General features: G+C 49.0%; 2 protein-coding genes across 3 annotated transcripts; one reads left to right on the top strand and one right to left on the bottom strand.

The window, feature by feature from the left end:
- Window positions 1–240: 240 nt before the first annotated feature.
- Window positions 241–3340, bottom strand: SP5 (Sp5 transcription factor). 2 transcript variants are annotated; one of them, XM_008978030.6, is made up of 2 exons: window positions 2756–3340; window positions 241–2060 (listed from the first exon to the last, which is right to left on the bottom strand). In XM_008978030.6, the coding sequence occupies exons 1-2, from the start codon at window positions 2804–2806 to the stop codon at window positions 915–917; spliced, it is 1197 nt and encodes a 398-aa protein (XP_008976278.3). In that variant the 5' UTR covers window positions 2807–3340; the 3' UTR covers window positions 241–914. The 2 variants fall into 2 exon arrangements, with proteins under 2 accessions (XP_008976278.3, XP_034810365.2); XM_034954474.3 differs by having other exon boundaries at window positions 340–2060; window positions 2251–3340.
- A 414-nt stretch (window positions 3341–3754) lies between these two features.
- Window positions 3755–5892, top strand: LOC117979407 (collagen alpha-2(I) chain-like). Its single transcript, XM_057301373.2, has one exon. The coding sequence runs from the start codon at window positions 3879–3881 to the stop codon at window positions 4698–4700; it is 822 nt and encodes a 273-aa protein (XP_057157356.2). The 5' UTR covers window positions 3755–3878; the 3' UTR covers window positions 4701–5892.
- The last annotated feature ends 16878 nt before the right edge of the window (window positions 5893–22770 follow it).

Below are 22770 nucleotides of genomic sequence, written 5' to 3'. Positions count from 1 at the left end.
AAGTCTCACCTGTGAACAGAGAGTACCAACAAACAGAAAGCCACAGGGAATTCGTCAGGTAAAAACAAACTTGGAAGAGAAACAGTCTCGGGTGAATCCTAAGGCCGCATGAGAAACTCAAATTGTGATTGGAAAATCTTGCCCTACCTCTTTACCACAAAACGGAATTGCCTGCCTTTGTCCATTCCTGAACCCAACACATTTGCCCAGATCCTTCCAAACCAAAGAAGCCTCTTGACACAGGCAGACTATAGGAACCATCAAATTCCCGGGGAAACCCGACCGCTTAGTACAGCCACCCAGAAGAAGAAAAGATCAAATGAGACCGGCTCAGCGGGGTCTTCCTGTAGTGACCCCTGAGTTAAAGTATTTATTTTCACGCTGCAACTGCTGATCACTTTACAGAGACATATCATGCTGTAGCTCTGCATGGAGCTGAAGACAAAAGCAACATTTTTATTAATGTTATAATTATTATAATTATCTTTAACAAAGCTATTAAATAACCTGTACAACGCCCAAACCGGTCCTAGCGAAAACCCGAGCACTGTTTCAAATCTCCCAAGTTCCTTTCGCTTCAGTTCAGCAGCATTTCCTATATACAAGGCCAGCCCAGGGTGGTCCCCCAAAACTGTAGGTCTCCCTGACGGTGGGAACGGTTTAGAGTTTGGAACCGCCCTGGCGTAAGGCAGAGCTCCCAATTATAATCCAAATGCCCCAGCCCCAACCCTACCTCCCCGCTCCTGGGAACTGGGTCCCTATGTCCGAAGGCAGCGGAAGTTGGAAGCCTGGCTCCATTTTGGGAGGCAGGCAACGGAGAGGGTCCGTCTGCTGAGTCTCCCCTCCGCCAGCTGCCCACAGGTCCCCGGATCTCCCGCAGAGGTGCTGGGAAGGGGGTCCACCTCCGGGAGGGCTCACAGGTCCCGCGCGTCCTCCCGCTTAACCCCGGCCTCAGCGACTTTGAGCTTCTTATTCTGGTGAGTCTTGACGTGCTTCGCGAGGTGGTCGCTGCGCATGAAGCGCTTGCCGCACTCGGGACAGGCGAAGCGCTTCTCGCCCGTGTGAGTCCGCAGGTGCCGCTGCAGCTCGTCCGAGCGCGTGAAGCTCTTCCCGCAGAAGAGCCAGTTGCACACGAAGGGTCGCTCGCCCGTGTGCCAGCGCAGGTGCGCCTTCAGGTGCGACGTCTTCCCGTACACCTTGCCGCAGCCCGGCACGTGGCACACGTGCTGCTTCTTCTTCCCCGGCTCCGCCTCGGGGGCGCCGCCCGCCGCCTGGCAGTTGGGACAGCGGCAGCGGCGGCACCTCCTGGCCGTGGCCGCCAGGGGGGCCTTGGTCTGCAGCAGCGCGGCGATCTGGCTCTGGTACTGCGCAAAGTCCGACGGGCCCAACACCAGGCCTCTTTGTAGGGCGGCGGCGGCCGCAGCAGCAGCGGCCGCAGAGGCGGGGAAGCGGGGCGCGTGGGGGGCCCCGGCACAGGCGCCGGAGAGGCCGCTTCCCGGAACCCCGGAGGCCCCCGGCCCGGCGCCCGCCTGCGGGATGCTCCACCACGGGAGGTCGTCGGGGGCCGGGTTGGGTGACAACTGGCGGCAGGTGGGCGGCGGGGGCGGTGGCGGCGGCGGAGGCAGCAGGTTGGAGTAGCTGGGCGGGAGCGCGGCCTGCGCCGCGTAGGGCACGTAGGCGGGCGTGCAGCTGGCGGGCAGAGCCGCCATGCTCGAGGGCAGCATCTTGACCGGCGAGAACTCGTAGGGGTACGAGGGGTCGGCGGGGGGTGTGAGGGGAAGCTCGTGCGCAGCCCCGAAGGACGGCTGCAGGTGCGTCTTCTGCGGCGTCAGCCCCAAGCTGGGATGCGGGGGCGGCAGTGCGCCTGGCGAGTGCGCCGGCATGTCGGCGGTCCACGGGTGGAAGAGCCTGGAGGGTGAGCCCAGCGCGGGGTCGTAGGGCACCTGCAGGAAGTCCGGGGGCGCCGCCGCGCCCGGCTGGCCGATGCGGCTACAGGTGGCGGCCAGCAATGCCAGGGGCGAGTGCTTGCCCAGGTCCGGGGAGGCGCTGGGGGTGCGGTCCTGCATAGGCGGCGAGGGAGGGCGGAGAAGAGACAAAAGGTTAGCTCCAAGCGCGGACTCCGGGCCAGCCCGCCGCCCCCACGCCCGCTATTATACCGCCGCCCCTCCTCCGTGCTGGCCGTCCCTCCCCCGCCACCGCACCCCACGCACGCACCCACCGGCCGAGGGAAACTTTTGGTGCCTGCGCTACCTGAACGTGGGGCCCGCGAGCACTTCTCGCTAAACTACTTGGTGCACTGAGACGCCATCCAGCCTTAGAGGAAGCAGGCGCGAAGTGGGAGGGGGAGGCATCCGACGGGCCGCTCCCGGCTCCGTGGTCAGTAAGAGTCGGGAAACACCCACAACCTCGCCGCCCAGCTGCTCTCCCTCCCATCTTTTAAGCTCTCTTGTCCTCACTGCCTTCGCGCTCCTCCCTGGCCCGCCCCAGGCTGAAATCAGCAGGAGGGCCCAGCAGGGTGAGCTCCGGTCCTGTTCTCGGCCAGCCGGGCACCTCCGAACAATCCCGGATCCACGCGTCCCTCCAGCAAAGGCCACACCGGATTAGGTGTGAAGTTGGCGTGGGCACCCCTAGGCCTGGCTCCAGCTGCACCCATCGGCGGGGTTCCCTTTGAGGTTCAAGGTGCACGGAGTACCAGGAGAGATCCGGACACGGCCCTTTCCACCTTTCTCCCGCCCCCTCCGGGCTCGGCCCTGACCTGGAGAAAGGCCTGCAGCGAGTCGTTCCGGAGGACGGCCACCGCGGCCATGGCTACGGCTTGCAGGCCCCTGGCTGCGGAGAGGGACGCCGCCGCCGAGGCATGGACACCCGAAGGCGAGGACGAAGGGCCGCCCAGCCTGCCTCCCTGGCGCCTGCTCTGAGCGCCGGGGCCCTCCCCGCTCTCGCCCCTCACCGCGCCCCGCTCGCTCGCCCCGCGCGCGGTCTGAGCGCTTCAGGATCACCTCCAAGAATTTGATAAGGACTTTGCTGGGCCGCCAGCCAGTCAGAGGGAAGATTTATGGCTTTGAAGTTTGCCGCTACCCAATCATCAAAGAATAGCGGCTCTTTCAGAAGCGAAAGCAAATCCTTTGAATCCACAAAGCTCCTATGGTGTGTTTGTTGGTCTGGATAAAAGAACTGATTATTAGGGGGGATGGGAAGGGAGGAGATAAAGGCGGGACAATTAATGAAGTAATCACTATGTGGGAAATGTATATACACAAATAATTGGATTTTCCTGATCAAAGGGGGCCTTGCCGCCTGGAGACCCGCGCTTGGGTTGCTCGAGACACTCTTCCCGCCCCCCCCCCCAACACACACACACACACACACACACACACTTGCAATTAAAGATTTGCACCGACGCAGCGCCCAAAGTGACAAAGTGTCTTTGTTATCTCTGGAAAAATCTGCCTTCGGCTTCCAGGCGCCGCACTTTGAGACGGCAAAGAGTGTAACTCTCTCCTGTATTTATTTGCACACCCTGCACCCTCGCCGCACACGCACCCGCCCGCGCACACAGCGGACCCAAGCGAGATCCCCGGTGGGGCGTGGAACCGACAGCGCCCGGCCGGCCGCGTGTCCCCCGCCCGCCGCGGTGGGGCCGAGGGCAGGGCTGTGACCTGGGGCGGGGCCGGGCCGCCGCCCAGCGCGGCGTTGGGTGGCGCGCACGCTCCAGGGCCGCCCGCCTGACGAGCGACCGGGGCTCTCCTGTGACGTTCCTGCTGGCGGCCTGGAAGTTTTCCTCAGGCCACAACTTTTGCAGAGTGGACCTGGGAAAAACACCCGCGCCGCGCACACCCTCAAAGCTGAGCTTGGCAGGACACCCAAGGCGACCCGTCATGCCCACCCGAGGGGAAGAAGCTGTGCTGTCCCGCCCCCTTCTCCCCAGGCCACCCTGGACGCCCAGGAGGCCCGGGCTGGGCTGTGGGGGGCCGAAAGCCCCAGCGCTGCTGGTGATTTCTCGCCCGGAGCCCCGCCAAGCCAGCGCGCCCTCTCGCAAGCCTGGCAGACCAGGAACTACTGGAAAAAAGGCGCGGTCGAGGAAGCCTGGTTGTTGTGGTCCCACAAACCACAAATCATACGAGAGAGGATCCCGAAGGCGGGAGAAAAGTCAGTACAGACTTGTTCCTGCCACCTTTGGAAAGAAAAAGTTCCTCACCAGGCGCGGGGCGTGCTTTGCTCTGGGCAGGGTCGCGCTTGCAGGGGCTTGGGTGACCCCCATCCCTCCCTGGCGGCTCACCTCCTGCCGAGGAGGGCCACCTGCCTCCTCCTGGCCCAGGGCGCAGGGCGCGTCCTGCCCCGGCACTGCGGACCCCGGGATCACCTCTCCCAGGCGCGCGGGCGGGGAAGGAGGAAGAGGCGGGCGGGGAACCGCGGGGTGCTCACCGCCCTGGGGCATTAGGGGCGCGGAACCGCGTTGGAGGCCTCGCGGCCCCGGCTCGCGAGAGCGCACTGCGGAGTGGCCGCCGGAGCTCGGCCTACTCCTCTCCCCCACCCACCTCCCGTGGGACACAGTCTCCATTCTCCAGGCCGCCGGCCGTGGGGGAGCCCCTAATCAGTTCGCGCCCGGCCTCTCTGCCCGTCTTCCTCACGGGAACCGCACTGCGACCGGGACGGACGGGGTGACCTATCTCCCGATGCAGCGTCAGAGGTTAGCCTAACTACAACGGACTCGGAATCTGGACTGTATAAGGATGCTCTCCGCACTTCCATCAGGGGTCGGGGATGCGATGCCTCCGGGCCCACCTTCTCCCACGCCCAGGGCGCGCCTGCGGAATGAGAATATCGTACTCAAGACGGGTGGGCTGCTTGCGACCCAAATACAGTGGGTCCCTCGCACATCCTGCACTCGCACGCCCCCTTCTCCCCCAACGAGTTGTCCCCTGTAAAACGCGAGCGGCGACCACACAACTTGGCCGACCCGATCTGGCTTCTGAAGATGAGGTCGGCTGCTCTGGAAGCGGAGAAGGGGAGAGAGCTTAGTGGTTTCATCCGAGGCCTGGCCAACCTGCTCCTTCCCACGCTCCCCTCCAGGATTTGAGTCTTGGAGAAGCGTGAGACTCGAGGGAGCTCTTTCCTGGGTGCAAGTCGGAGGCCAGGGAGCCCCTTGGCACACACTCGCGCCTGCACATGCTCGCACCCTCGAAGCGATCTGGTTCCTTAGCGCTGGTTTCCTTTCCAGCTTCTTTGAGATCTTCGAAGTCCCCTTTCCCGGGGAGGCGGGCAGGACCGGGCTAAGCGGGATGGAAGGCAGCCCTTTTTATTGAATCTGATAGCTACTTTCCCAAAAAGGCCAGAAAAGCCATTTCACATCTCCATAGTTATGGGAATTAGCTTTTTCTCCAAGATGCCCCGATTAGCCAGTTAAACCATCAGTGGGCCAACAGGGTCAAAGTTAGTGGCTTGGTGGTTGAAAGCTCGGAGTCCGAACTCTCTGAAGACATTTTCCCCGCCTTGCCACTTTCTAGTTGGTGACCTTGGCAAGCAAGATGCTCAGCCGCTGTGTACCTCAGTTTTGCGGTTTGTAAAATGGGAGTTACAATAGTGCACCCCTTGTAGAGTGGCTATAGGTTTAAGAGTTAATATACGCAAGGTCTTTAGGACTGTGCTGAGCGTACAGAAGGCCCTCTCTTGAGTGGTCGCAGTTGGCTGCTCTCGGCCTCATCTCCGTTTGTGAAAACCCGCCCAGATTCCGGTCCTCCCAGGCCCCAGCGGAAGTTTGGAGAGAGGCTTTGCTGAATAGCTGTTTAGTCTCCCCCAACCCCCTTGGCCCTCGGAGCTCCTGGAAAAAGTTCTTAATGAAGTAATGTTGAGAGCGTCCATTAAAAATGCAATGCTGGGAGATCAAAGTACAATATTTATTGTAGAAATTTGTTGTAATCACCAAGAGATACAGGTATCAAGGCCAAATGTCAGTTCCATTACACAAAGCCCCGCGCCCGGGAAGAGCGTGTGGCTGCTCTGCCATAATGTAAAGAGACATCAAAGACCGAGCGCGCTGCAAAAGTGCGCAGCTGTGGGGGAGAGAGTAAGCCCGGGAGGGCCAGGCGCGCCCCAGACAGCGCGGGGGCTGCGGGGGCGGGGGTCAGTTCAAAGAGGTATCCGTTGGGGCGCGAGTTCACAGGAGGGAAGATTTAATGGGCTTTCTTTTGTTGGTGGGTGTGTTTGCGCACGGTGGACCCAGGAACTCCTATGTGGTCCTCCTGCCTCGGGGCGGAGATGGGGGTGGGGTGGGAGCTGCGAATGTGGAGCAAACTTTAACCGTGGCGGGGGGCGGGGAGGTTGAATACCAGTCTCCTGGCGGCGGCTGGCACAGCGGAGCTGCTCTCCAAGCAGCGGGGTTCCCAGGCTGGGAAGTTTGCATTGCCGTTTCTTTGCGGGCGGGCGGCGAGCGCCGACTGCATGCCACCTGCGAGAGGAAGAGGCCGGTAGGTGAACCCGCAGTGACACTTGCGCAGGGGACGGACCAGCTCTGCGCGCTCTGGGATTAAGTCAGGGGTTGCTACTTCCAGCCCAAGCTTGGTACCTCGCCTCGGGCATTTTCTTGCAGCAAGAAGGGACGCATGCCTCTGGCATAAATCCAACCAGAGAGTCACCCCTCTCAAGCTGTTTTTTTAAAAATCTAGATATTATTTAGGTCATTTCAGCAAATTATTAATGCTTTGGCCTTTCACAGTAAGATGTTGCTTAATCGGCTGGATCTCCCCCCTCCTTGCCAAGGAGACTCAACTTTGCAATTGCCTATATCTGCCTAGTTAAATCGTTGCTATACTAAAGGTTCTGGGAGGGTGGGAACAGAATTTCCCCGGTGCTAATGCGGCACTGAATCGCAGGAGGCTGCCCATGCATTTCTTCAGTCATCTACAACCAAGAATTCTCAGAGCAGTCCCTCGGCAGCCTTTTGAAGCTGTGCTAGAGCAGAAAGCTGCTATTGTTCTCATCTCTCAACAAGGAAAGGATCAAACTTTGCCTCTTCAATTTGAAAGATTTTTTTTTTGGTGGTGGAGGGAGGGATTGCAATCTGATACTCAAAGTTAACTTTGAGGATTTGGAGTGGTCTCCCAGTTTAAGCTGCAGATCAAATCACAGATGCCCTAACGCCTGCATCTCAAGTCGGGGGCACTTCATCATTAATACGGTGGAGTAGTCAGTCACAAGCAATTACAACGTGGGTAACCTAGCCTGGTGACCGAGCTAGTTTACTTTCCAAGGAAGTGGGACCATTTCCTCAACTGGAATCCTTGAATTAATTTTAAACTTAAACTTCCCAATTGGATCAGTATACAATACTGGTTGTAGAACTAGGAGGAATTTTTAAAAATCTCATCTAATTCTCCCTCATTTGGTGGGAGGAGGAAACAGCATTTGTATGATATGTATCCTGCCTGCACAATGCTGTGAGCTTCAGTAGATGCTCAATAAATGCTCATTGATGTTGAGTGGTAGAGTGGAATTGTGTGTACCAATGTCATCTGCGTAATGACTGGTGCCACAGAGCACACAAATGTAGTAGGAAGTCAGAGAGGATTGGTGAGGACTGGGGTGGTCAAGGGAGGCTTTATCAAGGAGCTGGGGTTTGGAGGAGACTTTAAGGACCTACAGAATTTTAACTTTAGTTAATTTTAGTGCAAAGAAAGGAAGAAGGTGAAGGGGAAAGGGACAGCAGAAGAAAGAGAATTCCACTTCAGTGAAAAGTTGAACAACGATGAAGTTTGGGGTCTTTGATCTGTTGGTGTGGACATGGTGGGGCCAGATCAGAGAAGTCAGAACACGGAGTTTGCCCCCATGCTGTATACATTATAGTAGGAACTCCTCCTGAGCAGGTAAATAATGTGAGTTCAATTCCATTTCTGAAAGCTTCTTCCCTAGAAGGATTGGCTTGCAGAGTCTGGAAGGATAGATGCAAATGCAGTTACCTAGGTGTAGGATGGTGAAAGTTTTGATTGGGAACTGGTGGTAGTAGTGAAAGGATGACTCAGCATTTTAAAGGGGAAAAAGAGCAAAATTTGGTGACAGGTTGGAATAAGACATTAAATAAAGGGGACACTCAAAAGGACTTCTCTTTTGAGCAAATGGTGCTGGGACAACTGCATATCTACATGTAAAACAATGAAATTGGACCCTTTCCTTACAACACACACACACAAATTAACTCTAATCATAGATTTAAATGTAAGAGTTAAACTCTAACGCTCTTAGAAGAAAACAAAGGAGGCTGGGTGTGGTGGCTCACACCTGTAATCCCAGCACTTTGGGAGGCCGAATCACAAGGTCAGGAGTTCGAGACCAGCCTGGCCAACATGGTGAAACTCTGTCTGTACTAAAAATACAAAAAATTAGCTGGGCATAGTGGCAGATGCCTGTAATCCCAGCTACTCAGGAGGCTGAGGCAGGAGAATCGCTTGAACCTGGGAGGCGGAGGTTGCTATAAGCCAAGATCATGCCACTGCACTACAGCCCGGGTGACAGAGTGAGACTCCATCTCAAAAAAAAAAAAAAAAAAAAAAAAAAAAAAGGAGTAAATCCTCATGACCTTAGTTAGGCAAAACCTTCTTAGATGTGACACCAAAAGCACAAATGACAAAAGAAAAAATGTTAAATTGAACTTCACCACATTTAAAACTTTTGTGCTTTAATGAACACTGTCAAGAAAGTGAAGACAACTCACAGAATTGGAGAAATCATTAGCAAATTATATATCTAATAAAGGAGCCCTTGCAACTCAACAGTAAAAAGACAACCCAATTTAAAACCGGATAAAGGATTTGGATAAACATTTTCCCAAGGAAGATATACAAATGGCCAATAAACACATGAAAAGAAACCCAACATCATTATAGCCATCACTGAAAAGCAAATTAAAACCACAATGAGAGGAACCCCTTCACACCTACTAGGATGACTAGATTATAGAAAAGATAGTAAGTGTTGGTAAGGATGTGGAGAACTGGAACCCTTATACATTGCTAATAGGAATGTAAAATGGTACAGAAAACAATTGAAAAACAATGTGGCAATTCCTCAAAATGTTGAACATGGAATTATAATTCTACTGCTAGGTAGATACAAAGAGAATGGAAAATACACATCCACATAAAGACTTGTACATGAATGTTCATAGCAGCATTATTCATAATAGCCAAAAGTTGGAAACCTAGATGTCCATCTCCCGATAAATGGATCATATGTGATAATCTATGTAAAGGAATATTATTCAGCTATAAAAAGGGATGAAGTACCGATACATGTTACAATATGGATGAACCTTGAAAACATGCTAAAGGAAGCCAGTCACAAAAGTCACCTGTTGTATGTTTCCATGTATATGAAATGTCTAGAATAGAAAAATCCAGAGATGGAAAGCACATTAGTGGCTGCCAGGGACTTGGGGGTGGGGGAAGAGGGAATGACTGCCAATGGGTAAGGCTTTTTGGTGGGGGTAAAAATATCTTCAAATCGATTGTGGTGATGGTTATACAACTCTGTGAATATACTTAAAAAATTGTACAGTTTAAATGGATGAATTATATGATACAATATGGTATGTAATTCTATCTCAATAAAGCTGTTTAAAAATAACATCAAAAGGACCCCAAGGTTTTAGCCTGTGCGGCAGGAGGAATAGCTCAGTTGCTGACAAAAGCAGGAGAACAAGGAAAAGAGACAGTTGGGAGTTAAGCAGAAGGACTGAATTCAGGGTGGGCTGTTGAATCTAAGATTTTGGCTGGCTGCTTGTGAAGAAACGCCTGCAGAAAGCTGTAAATGCCGGCAGTGGCAGTGAGTGTGATGGACAAGGCTAAAGAGAAGACTCATGAACTTTTGGTAAGTAGGGAGGGCTGAAAAAGTGAGCTCATGAGAGTGAGTGGAGCTCAAACAGGTAGAGAAAAGCTACAACAGGATTTGGAGAGAATGCACAAATATAAGATGAACAGAGGAAGAGAAGCCATCAAAGCAGCCCAAGAAAAAAAGGGTGAGAGAGGCAGGAGAAAACACAGAGAGTAGGGGTGGGAGGATGAGCAAGACCAATGTGCTTGCCCAGGCTGGGGAAGGCGGTGGAGAGGGCTGCGTGGTGAGCAACAGGAAGAGTCTATTTGCTGGAGAGGAAGCCTTGAGGGTCCATTTGCAGAGCCGAGGTGGGGAAGAAGGCAGAAGATTCGAGTTTAAGAAGCAGTGAGAACAGATAGCAGGGCAAGAAAAAAGTTGTGTTTGTGTTTTAGGACCTGGTAAAAAGGGGGAAGTGGTAGGTAGGGAGCCTAGAAACTGGCCGTTTGCAGTGGAGTGTGGGTGTTTCCATTAATGAGGAGAGGAACTTCTTTTTCCCAGCCTGGGGTGAAGCAAGTATAGCCCCAGGACATAACTTCTGACCTGGGGGGAGTGAAACAAACTCAAGGAGAAGCTGCTTCTTTATTGATTTGAAAGGACAAGGGCACAGTGTTGCTGGGAGTGAAAGGGGTGGTCGCACATTCAAAAGGCAGTAGGAAACTGTGGCAGGTCAGCCGCATACACTTGCTTGTGCTGAGTCTTGTCCTGTGTTTTACTTGATCACATTCAAGCCTTACACGTTTAAATCCCACCTTCTCTTCCACTCTGCTGCCATTTGTATTCCCCCAGATAAGAAGGTAAGGAGAAAGGGCTGGGTGCAGTGGCTCATGCTTGTAATCCCAGCACTTTGGGAGGTGGAGGTGGACGGATCACTTGAGGTCAGGAGTTCGAGACTAGCCTGGCCAACATGGTGAAATCCCATCTCTACCAAAAATACAAAAAAAATAGCCAGATGTGGTGGTGGGTGCCTATAATCCCAGCTACTTGGGAGGCTCAGGCAGGAGAATCGTTTGAATCCAGGAGGCGGTGGTTGCAGTGAGCCGAGATCATGCCACTGCACTCCAGCCTGGGCAACAGAACGAGACTCCATCTCAAAAAAAGAAAAATGGTAAGGAGAGCGGGTGCCGTGACCTGGAGCAAAGGGAGGAGTCCTGGGTGACATCTGCCTCCCATGGCAGGGAGGTCCTCCGGTAAACCTGCTTAGACACGCACAGTTGCTTTCAACAGTACTGCCATGGACACGAATGATCTTTAGGTACAGACAAGGCTTCCTTACGAGAGACATACGTTAGGAAAAGGTAGTGCCAAAATTCCTTTATTAAGTATATATTTTCCTATTTAGTCATTAATATTCATGTTTCAAAATGACCCTGTAGCAAGTACCACCTGATGTGAGAAGGAATCAAGGCAGGTTCATGGATAAGGCATGAACTCAAGGTCATGGCAGGTGCCTGCAGAAGCTCACAGTACTGTGGCTTTGTACTCCGTGGCTCTGTCATCTATCTTTCTTTCTAGGCACAAGAAACCAAATCTTTACTGAGTGTGGTGGAAGAATGCCCAGGTGAGCACAGGCACAGTGCCAGGTGCTGCAGAGGACCTGAGACAAACAGTCACTGCGCCCTCAGAGAGTTTAGAATCCAGCACTGAGGAGAAGAGAGGTCATGGGGAGCACAGGTGGGTCCCACAATCATGGGAAGAATACTGTTGGCTGCAAGGGCCTGGCAACTATCTATGACTCATGAAGAAACAGGCCCAGTGAAGTAACGTGGCTCCTTGAGATCACAGAGTGAAAGAACTGAGTCTCACATACATTATTTGAGACAGGTTCTCTCTCTGTCACCCAGGTTGGGGTGCAGTGGTACAATCTTGGCTCACTGCAACCTCTACCTTTTGGGCTCAAGCAATCCTCCCACCTCAGCCTCCCTAGTAGCTAGGACCACAGGCATGTGCCAGCATATCTGGCTAACTTGTTTTTTATTTTCTTGTGGAGACAGGGTCTCCCTGTGTTGCTCAAGCTGGTCTCAACCTCCTGGGCTCAAGTGATTCTCCCGCCTTGGCCTCCCAAAATGTTGGGATTATGGATGTGAGCCACCACACCCAGCTTCATCATTTTTCCAGTGAACATTTTTCTAGGGAACATGAGTATTGAAAGAAAAGATTCTCCATGTACTGTTACCCATCTGTGGTGGCATTTATTTCCTAAAAAGAAATGAATGTGATAAATCTTTCTTTTAGGCTGAGCAATAATGTTTCACATATATAAAATCTTGAAATTTGATCTGGATTATAGCAATAAAATAAAACATGCATTAATATATAGGAGAATTACTTTGGATACAAACCCAACAAAGATTTAATGAAAAACATTGTCGTATATCAAGAAATGCAAATAAAGTCTGAACCCCCCCATTTCCACCCCTCTAAGTCTAGCACCCCTAGATGGAGGCGGGGGTTGGCTAACTTAGGCCGGAGAGACGCATGCTGGTGAGGTCATGGGTTTGCTCTGGTTTGTTGGTAGTGGTATTTTGGGGGCCATAGCCTGCATGCTGTCTCCTACCCAGTGTGCTTGTTTGACCATGTGGCTGGACGACCATGCTGCTTCTACCAATCACAACAAGGAGTCTCACGGAATCCTCTCAATGACTCTATTTTATAGATGGGTAATTTGCCCAAGATCCCACATCTTGTTCTTGGAATTGAGTGCAGGTAATGTTACTCCAGAGGGCAACCTTTTAACCGTCAGATTAGAGTGCCTCCTTGGGTGAGTGCAAATCTCTTTCTATTATTGGAAAAACAATTAAACACATATGTCGGTCTGTGGTGGAATTATTAAATACGAAGTCTGGGATATTTACTGGTCACATTACAGGTTGTTTATTATTTGCCTCATGGTGAAAATGTCGGTCCCACATGAGATGTTTGTTACCTGGTTTTACCCAAGAGAAATATGGGTCTTGACCTCAAGGATTATAGTTCAGATCCATGATGACTTTTTCTTTCACTTCTAGAGTACTCTTTTCTTCCCCCCACCCCTTGCCCCAAGCCACCAGGGGGCACACAGAATTGGCCATTTACCTTGGAAAATTTAAGGCACCAGTTTTAAGGATATAGATAAATATCAGTCCAGTATCTTTAGAGGTATAGCTGGGAATAGACTAACACTAATATCAGGTGTCTGTCCCCATTTCCATTTAAAAGATCATCTCTTTAAAATCCTTTAGGACTGACAAGTGTCTCACCCATGGGCCTTTTGGTCTTCAGGAGGCAATGCCCTTTTTATTTGTGTTCAGTGTCATGGTGTAGTTTCAAGTTGGATCTGTCCTCTTTCCTCTGCACCTTTCCCTGCAGAATCACAGAGATATAGATCCTCCCTTCCAGGGCACCAGCACCAATCCCCCTTTGCCTTTGTTCTCTTCTCCTTCTCTAGGCTGTATTCATGGCTGCTCCCTGATGCCCTTCTCATTTGTTATTTTTTAAAGGTTCTCTTAGGTAACTGCTACAAGAGGCTCTAAACCTGCACCAGAATCTCTGCTTGTCTCTTGTTTACTATGTCATTAGGGCTCATTCACAGTGAACAGAACCCATTCTACCTGGTTTAAGCAGAAAGGGACTTATAAGATATTTAATGTCTAGGCCAGGCGCAGTGGCTCATGCCTGTAATCCCAGCACTTTGGGAGGCCAAGGTAAGTGGATCACCTGAGGTCAGGAGTTTGAGACCAGCCTGGCCAACATAGTGAAACCCCGTCTCTACTAAAAATACAAAAATTAACTGAGCATGGTGGTGCACACCTATAGTCCCAGCTATTTGGGAAGCTGAAGCAGGAGAATCACTTGAACCCGGGAGGCAGAGGTTGCAGTGAGCCAAGATTGCGCCACTTCACTCCAGCCTGGGTGACAGTGAGACTCTGTCTCAAAAAAAAAAAAAAAAAAAAAATTAATGTCTTACAGAATGACTGGAGGGCAGAAGAAACAGAATTGCTACTGAGCTTTCAGGCATGACTCCCAGTGCCACATCACAGACTTAGGTTGACAAGGGAGCTGCTGTTCCCACCAGGATCAGGAGATTGTGGAATCAGAAAGCTGCCTGCCTCCTGGGAAGCCATAGTGACAGCTGCCCAGCTTCAGACTCATGCCACCTCTACTGTTATCAAACTGAACTTGGGTCTGCCCACCTAGCGCAGCAAAGCCAAACATTGACACTGGGATTGCAGCAAGAGAAGTGAGGCATTTATTACAGGATGCCAAGCAAAAAGGACTGGGCAGCTAAAGCTTATGACCTGAACTCCCAGATGGTTTGCAGTTAAGGGTTTTTAAAGGCAGGGAGGAAGATGTTATAGGCTGCTATGGTTTGGCTTTGTGTCCCCACCCAAATCTCATGTCGAACTGTAATTCCCATTGTTGGGGGAGGGACTTGGTGGGAGGTGATTGGATCATGGGGGTGGACTTCCCCCTTGCTATTCTCATGGTAATGAGTTCTCACAAGATCTGGTTGTTTAAATATGTGTAGCACTTCCCACTTTGCTTTCTCTCGCCTGCTCTACCATGGTAAGGCATGCTTGCTTCCCCTTTGCCTTCTGCCATGATTGTAAGTTTCTTGAGACCTTCCAGCCATACTTCCTGTCTAGCCCACAGAACTGTGAATCAATTAAACTTCTTTTCTTCATAAATTACCTAGTCTCAGATGTCTTGCTCTGTCGCCCAGGCTGGAGTGCAATGGTGCAATCTTGGCTCACTGCAACATCCACCTCCCTGGTTCAAGCGATTTAACTGTCTCAGCCTCCTGAGTAGCTGAGATTACATGCATGTGCCACCATGCCTGGCTAATTTTTGTATTTTTAGTACAGACCAGTTTTCACCATGTTGGTCAGGCTGGTCTCGAACTCCTGACTGCGTGATCCATCTGCCTCGGCCTCCAAAAGTGCTGGGATTACAGGCGTGAGCCACCATGCCCAGCCCCTTCAGGTACTTCTTTATAGCAGTGTGAGAATAGACTAATGCACAGGCAAAGTTATAAATCAATTCTCACACTGCTATAAAGAACTACCTGAGACAGTAATTTATGAAGAAAAGAGGTTTAATTGATTCACAGTTCTGCCAAGAACTGAGTTTGAACTTGAACCAATTTAAAAACACCAATCAGAAATCTTGGGAAGACAAATTGGTTTGGAAAGTGGGAAGAGGGGAGGTGTTTCCTGGGCATGTATTTATTTTGAAGCTCTAGTGGGACGTTCCTGAGAAGATATCAGGGAGGTAGTTAGTAATTCAGAGCTGGAACTCTAGAGAAAAGTGAAGCTGGAGACAGATTTGGGAGTCATGTGAGAGAGAGGTAGTCAAGGGAGTGCACATTGTAGGAACTCAATAAATGTTGGTTGAATGACATAACCCCATCACAGCTGGGACCAGACTGGCTAAACCATAATTAGTGTTTGTAGTGAGCAGAAAGAGCACATTGGTTTTTGGCCATAAAGGAGAAGTGAGGGTCTAGGCATGGAGACTAGGAATTAACATGAAGCAACTGCATAATTAGCAAATGTAGCAGATATTTGGATTGGTTCATTTCAGCTATTCCAATCTCTTTCTAAGATACAAAACAAAAAAACTATATTTTCCAGATTCCCTTGCAGCTAGGGTTCCATATATAATATTTAGATCATACCCATCAGATGCAGCGTACCAAATTTGGAAAGCAGAAGTAAACAGTTGTAAGGCAAGAACTGTGCTTTGGCTGTTCCTACTAGTAAGCACAGTGGTGGTACCTTTGGTTTTTCTATGACAGATGTAACAGGTCCTAAGTCCCAGCCCTATATTCATAGTTGTCAAGAGATAAGACACATATCATGGTATTGAGATGGAGTAGGGACCCCCCCAGCATGGAAATAAAGGAAAACCTTGAGTTCCTTTAAGGGTAATTCCAGGCACCTGGCTAGAGCTCAGAAGTAAATGAGCAATTGGATAAGCGAGAATGTAATTGTCGCTTAAAATAACAGCCAAGGAAGTTAGAGTCATAAGAATGTTTGGTTCCCTGTAGAAACCAAAAATAACCTTTTTTTTTTTTTTAGATGGAGTCTTGCTCTGTCCCCCAGGCTGAAGTGCAATGGTGCTATCTTGGTTCACTGCAATTTCCGCCTCTTGGGTTCAAGCAATTCTCCTGCCTCAGCCTCCTGAGTAGCTGGGATTAACAGGCACCTGTCAACATGCCCGGCCAATTTTTGCATTTTTAGTAGAGACGGGGTTTCACCATGTTGGCCAGGCTGGTCTTGAACTCCTGACCTCGTGATCCTTCTGCCTCAGCCTCCCAAAGTGTTGGGATTACAGGCGTGAGCCACCGCACCTGGCAAAAATCACCTCTTAATATATGTCCTTGAGTTGTTTTTTAGAAACCTGGAACCCCACAAAATGGATCCCCTGGCATGCAGACCTCAGTCAGATAAGGGGGAACTGAGGACTGAACTCTGACCACTGTTCCTTTTTTCAGATTTCTTTCTAAGGGGCCTCGAGGAGGTCACACCCACAAGCCAGAGCTAACATTCTTACTACTGATTCCAAATTTTTAGATGAAGCTTCGCCTCCTTAACCAATTGCAAATCAGAAAATCTTTGAATTTACCTATGACCTGTGGGCCCCCTTTGAGATGTCCCACCTTTTTAGGTCAAACCAATGTATAGCCCAGGAGCCAACATGTGAGGGAAGAAGACTTCAGGTGATCCAGCCTCCAGCTGTTGGAGCCACCATAGCTGAGACGCCAGATATCATGGAGCAGAGATCAGCCATCCTCTCTGTGCACAGTCCAAATTCTTGACCCAGAAAATCTATGAGCACAATGAAATGGCTGTTGTTTTACTCCACTAAGTATAGGGTGGTTTGCTATATAGCAATAAGGAATCAAAACACCCCTCACATTCATGTTGCTTATTATCTGATGGTTATCTTTCACTGATACCAAGCAGCTCATATTTTTATCTTGCTCAGAAAACCTTAAATGGTTCCCCCATTGAATATGGAATTAATTATATGTTCTTTAGGCTTGCATTCAAGATCCTGCTCAGTTTTCAATCTTACTACCTTATCTTTCACTTTAACCTGCTACTCACTTTCAATCCACTTGTACCATATATCAGATCTTCACTGGGCCACGACTGATGCTTTCCTATCCCTGTGCCCTTTCACCAGCACTGGCCTTTTGCTTGGAATTGTCGTTTTCTATATTTACCAAATTCCTAGCTATCATTCCTTCAAGCTCAGTGCAAATCTCACATCCTGTAAGACTTTGTTGCCCAATGTGGTGGCCAGTAGCCACATGTGGCTATTTACATTTAAAATAGCACTGATTAAAATCTAAAGTTTAGTTCCTCAGTCTCACTGGCCACTTTCAGTGCTCAGGAGCCACATCCCAGTGAACAGCACTGTCTTTTTAGCTTTTCCTTTCTCAACTAATCTCTCCTTCTCCCATATAACCTTAAAACTGCATTTTTAGCAATTTTGACCTGAATATTTTTGAGGGTTGTGTAATCCAAATCCATAAAATTACAGATACACCTTGGCTTTCTACCATTCTAGTGCACTGCTCTGTAAATGGGAGGTGGCTCAAATATTAATTGAGTTGGGAGGAAGCAGTGGTTAATCTGTATACTATACTAATGGGTCTGGGTGAAATGACTTCTTATGCTCTTTTCCAGTAAAATATTCAACAAGCAACATAAGTCTGTTATCTTCAACAATATATAATCTATCAGGATAGCTATTTTTTAAATCACAGATGATTTGGGAGGAAGGTCTCTTGAGAGGAGCATTCTGCCATTCTGGTGTAGCTGTTTCTGTTCTCTCCAGCAGCTATTTTAGGTATTTAATTATTTTAGAGTGTGTGCTTGCATGTGTTTTGTCTCAATGTATGCCAATTTTTTGCCTAGTCCTCCTGACATCTTAATCTATCTGCCAATGCTACATGCCATCAAGCCAAGGAAGAATTTCCTTCTCACTGTTGCTTCTCTGACCAAGGAAGACATAAGCACAACCAATCACCAGACTGATGAAATTCCTTCCAGTTTCAGAAAAGATTATCACCAATCCCTACATTATAAAATTCATACTAATAAAGCACAAAAATTGAATTCTAACATTATATGCTATGTGACAAGACTACTTAATTGTATGTGTGTATGTGTAATTATTTTCAAGTTAACCATCTAAATTTTACCTGTACAAGAAAGCAGTTATTAGGCATGTGATAGATGCACTGTGTTAATTAACATGGCCTTTCACAAGCCCTGTAGAGATAGCCCATGATGGTGTTCATATATCACATGATGTCTTCATGTTAACAGTGTTGACTGTTTTCATTTCCCTTCACTCACAGCCCGAGAGTGAGCTTCTCTTAAACCTGAGACATTTTTGAGATTGAGGTTAATATTTATTTAATCTAAACATTCTATTTTATTATTTTATCATTAGTTTTTGAGACAGAGTCTTGCTCTGTCACCCAGGCTGGAGTACAGTGGTGCAATCTTGGCTCACTGCAACCTCCACGTCCTGGGCTCAAGCAATTCTCGTGCCTCAGCCTCCTGAGTAGCTGGGAGTACAGATGCCTGCCACCATGCCCGGCTAATTTTGTATTTTTAGTAGAGACAGGGTTTCACCATGTTGGCCAGGCTGGTCTCAAACTCCTGGCCTCAAGTGATCCACCCACCTCGGACTTCTCCCAAAGTGCTGGGATTACAGGCGTGAGCTACCGCACCTGGCTTAAACGTTCTGTTTCAAATATAAAAACCTGGCCTCTGTAACAGAAGCCCCTTTTCAGTTACTCAGTAACCGTACTTTTATCTAACAGTAATAAATGGGAATTTATCTGGAATAGATGCCGAAAATCAGGGCACTGCTCTTTGGTTTTGGATTTCATGACTTTTGGATACCTTTGGGCCTCTCTCCTAACTTAGCTGTCACTTTAGAATAATTTCTTTTTTGAGATGGAGTCTCCCTCTCTCACCCAGGCTGGAGTGCAATGGCGCGATCTCGGCTCACTGCAACCTCTGCCTCCAGTCCGCTCTCCTCGGCCTCCCAAAGTGCTGGGATTACAGGCGTGAGCCACTCCACCTGGCCGAGAATGATTATTATTTCAGCCACAATGACAATATTTTGTGCTTATTTTGTTAGGATGTGTTTTTAAGATGCAGAAAGCAAGCCAGGCGCAGTGGCTCACGCCTTTAATCCTGGTACTTTGGGAGGCTGAGGCGGGTGGATCACCTGAGGTCAGGAGTTTGAGACCAGCCTGGCAAACATGGTGAAACCCCGTCTCTACGAAAAATACAAAAATTAACCGAGCGTGGTGGCAAGTGCCTATAATCCCAGCTACTTGGGAGGCTGAGGCAGGAGAATCGCTTGAATCCGGGAGGCAGAGGTTGCAGTGAGCCGAGATCGCACCACTGCACTCCAGCTTGGGCAACAAGAGTGAAACTCCATCTTAAATAAATAAACATAAATAAATAAATAAGTGCCTTTGGGGCTGAGGCAAAGCAGAACTCCAGCAGGGGCATCTCAATGTGGCCCACAGCAGGTCAGCCACCCTCCTCCCATCCCCAGTGCTTGCTGAGGGTGAGGCCACCGTCTCTTTCTTTACCAGGGAGTCTCTACCAAGTGAGTGGTGCCCTGGACGCACACCCCAGGACCAGGAGGGGGTGTTAATAACTTTCCACATAATTAGCCACAAGAGCAATATCACTCTTCAGACCTCAACAGCTTATGAATATGATGGCTTACATTTAGATCTAAAAGGGAGAACCATATAAAACACCTGTGTATTTTATTTTCTACTAACCTAATTAATAGTTGACAAACATGTATGTTGCTGTGCTCTCTTGGCATAGCATGAAGAGTTAACATTGTTTTCTCTAAAAGCTGTACAAGAAACCACAGAGGCTTTAACTTTCCTGTTTTTGATGACAAACTAGTCAGAAGTTCAGCGCTCTGTGTGAGCCTACAGGCAGAGATGTGTGACCCTAGCAAGGCTCCTGACAATGCATTTTCGTCACCTGTGAAATAAGGGACAAATTTTCTTCCTGCCTGCTTTTTTTTCTGGATCCCAACAATACAGTAATAACATTATTTTTCCTTATATGTGAAGTTTGAGAAGGCTTTCCCCCCCCTTTTTTTTTTTTGAGATGGAGTCTTGCTCTGTTGCCAGGCTGGAGTGCGATGGCGCCATCTCAGCTCACTACAACCTCTGCCTCCCTGGTTCAAGTGATTCTCCTGCCTCAGACTCCCGAGTAACTGGGACTACAGGCGTGTGCCACCACGCCCAGCTAATTTTTGTATTTTTAGTAGAGATGGGTTTTCACCGTGTTGGCCAGGATGGTCTGGATCTCTTGACCTCATGATCCACCTGCCTCGGCCTCCCAAAGTGCCATGATTACAGGCGTGAGTCACCGGCCAGTTTTTTTCCCCTTTAAAAAATGTTGTTAATTGTGGTTGTAAAAAAAAAAAAAAAACACAAAAAATTGACCATCTTAACCATTTCATAACCATTTCAGTAGTGTTAAGTATATTCACATTGTTGTGTAACTAATCTCTAGAACTTTTTCATCTGGCAAAATTAGAACTCTGTACTCGTTAAACAATAACTCCCTCTTTCTCCTCCTACCCCCAGCCCTTGGCAACCACCATTCTACTTCCTGTTCCTATGAATTTGACACTCCAGACACCTCATATAAGGGGAATCATACGGTATTCATCCCTTTGCGTCTGGCTGATTTCACTTAGCATCATGTCCTCAAGGTTCCTCTAGGTTGTATTGCGCATCAGGATTTCCTTCTGTTTTTTATTTGAGATGAAGTCTCACTCTTGTCCCCCAGGCTGGAGTGCAATGGAGTGATCTCAGCTCACTGCAAACTCCGCCTCCCGGGTTCAAGCGATTCTCCGGCCTCAGCCTCCCGAGTAGCTGGAATTACAGACGACTGCCACCATGGCTGGCTAATTTTTGTATTTTTAGTAGAAACGGGGTTTCACCATGTTGGCCAGGCTGGTCTCAAACTCCTGACCTCAGGTGATCTGCCCGCTTTGGCCTCCCACAGTAATCCCAAAGATTACAGGCATGAGCCACCGCACCCAGCCAGGGTTTCCTTCCTTTTTAAGGCTGAAATCAAGACAGTGTTTTTTTTTGTTTTTTTGTTTTTTGTTTTTAAAGAAACCTTGCTCCTGGAGGTAGATAAGATTATAACATTTTAGGTTAGAGATAGGCCTGGAAGGTAGATCAGATTATAATATTTTAGGCTAGAGATAGACATGGAAATGCAATTTGAGGGCCAGAGAAGTTACTCATAGAAAGCCACCCCGCAGGTTAGTGTAGATGCCTCGGTCAGAAGCCAGGGTCTGAGGACATTCAGAGCAAGTACTTTTTCTGCCACACCAGGAGATGAGGGGCTGCACTACAGGTAACCCAAAAAGAAAGATTACAGGGTTTAAAATAGCATTAGAGAGAAGGGAAAATAGCCTTGGTTGTGCAGGACAACACAATGTGCACCTGGGGATGTGGGGCAGCAAGCCGGGGAGGGGTTAGAATATAAGGAGGGGATGGGGGTAGAGGAAAGACTGATATGGGGAAGGGAGAAGTTAAAGGGAGAGAAAATCAGGAGAGGAGGGAAGGATGGGAACTTAGCGACGGTGGAAGACCCAGGCTTTATAAAGGTGCTAGTGACCTGGCTGTGGCTCACGCCTATAATCCTAGCACTTTGGGAGGCCCAGGCAGGGGGATCACTTGAAATCAGGAGCTTGAGAACAGCTTGGGCAATATAATAAGACTCTGTCTCAACAAAAATTTTAAAAGTTAGCTGGGTGTGGTGGCACATGCCTGTAGTCCCAGCTACTATGGAGGCTGAGATGGGAGGATCCCTTGAGCCCAGGAGTTGGAGAGCACAGTGAGCTATAATCATGCTCCCTGCATTTCAGCCTAGGGGACAGAGCAACCTTATCTCCAAAAACTAAAAAAAATCTTTTTAAGTGCTAGTGAATAAAAATTACTCTTGCCCTATAGCAGCTAAATCCTATTTACTTCAGGCCCACCTCCTTCAATAAGCTAAGTTTAGTGAAAAAGCATGGAATTCTCTAGTGTCCCCCACTCCTACCTGTCCACTGATGCTTGAAATACCTGAAAGTAGGACAGTGGCTTTCAGGCAGTGGAGCGAAGTCTTAAATTACACATGCCTTGCTGAGGTAACAGATTGATTGGCACTCTGGCCCTTCAGAGTATAATCAACCAACCTTCAACAAGTGTAAGTGATTTTATCAGAAACTTCTGGGAAGGAGAGTGAGCGGAACAGGTGGGTTGCTGGATTGCTAAAAAGCGAGCTACTGTATTCATGCAGGAGGGAACCACGGGGGAAGCCAAATCAAAGACACCTGCACTGTGGCTTGATCTCAGCCTCATTTGTCTGCAGTGGTGGTAGGCCTGGGTGGCAGACCTGCTGTGGCCAGACAATATGAATGTGAATCCATAGATTAGATTTGCATGATTTATGATGATTTTTTTTTTAACCCAGTTAGTTTCTTTAACAAGGAAGCTTTGTCTCAGATGATTCATGAATAGCAGTATCAGGCAACACATAATATGTATGTTTTATAGACACCCAGAATGTACTCACACACACCCATGGAAACCTTAATTGGATGTTCATTTATTTTGAGAGACTTCGTTTTCTGAGAACTAATTCTTCAGAGACTTGCAGAAGAGAGCAGAAGCCACCTTTATGATGGACACAATTTTCTTTCTCTCTGTTCAGCTCCTGGCTGCCTATGAACTTATCAGGCTCATTTCCATATCAAAGAGGAGGCAGGAAAATACTCCCCTGACCGACATAAAAAGACACATTACTGCAGATTGTCTAAGAACTTGTTTTTTTTTTTTGGCCAAAATTAGCAAGTTAT

Source organism: Pan paniscus, chromosome 13 (assembly GCF_029289425.2).
Source record: "Pan paniscus chromosome 13, NHGRI_mPanPan1-v2.0_pri, whole genome shotgun sequence".
Lineage (NCBI taxonomy): Eukaryota > Metazoa > Chordata > Mammalia > Primates > Hominidae > Pan > Pan paniscus.
The sequence above is the reverse complement of the archived record's forward strand: the minus strand, read 5'-3'. Positions and strand labels throughout refer to the sequence as shown.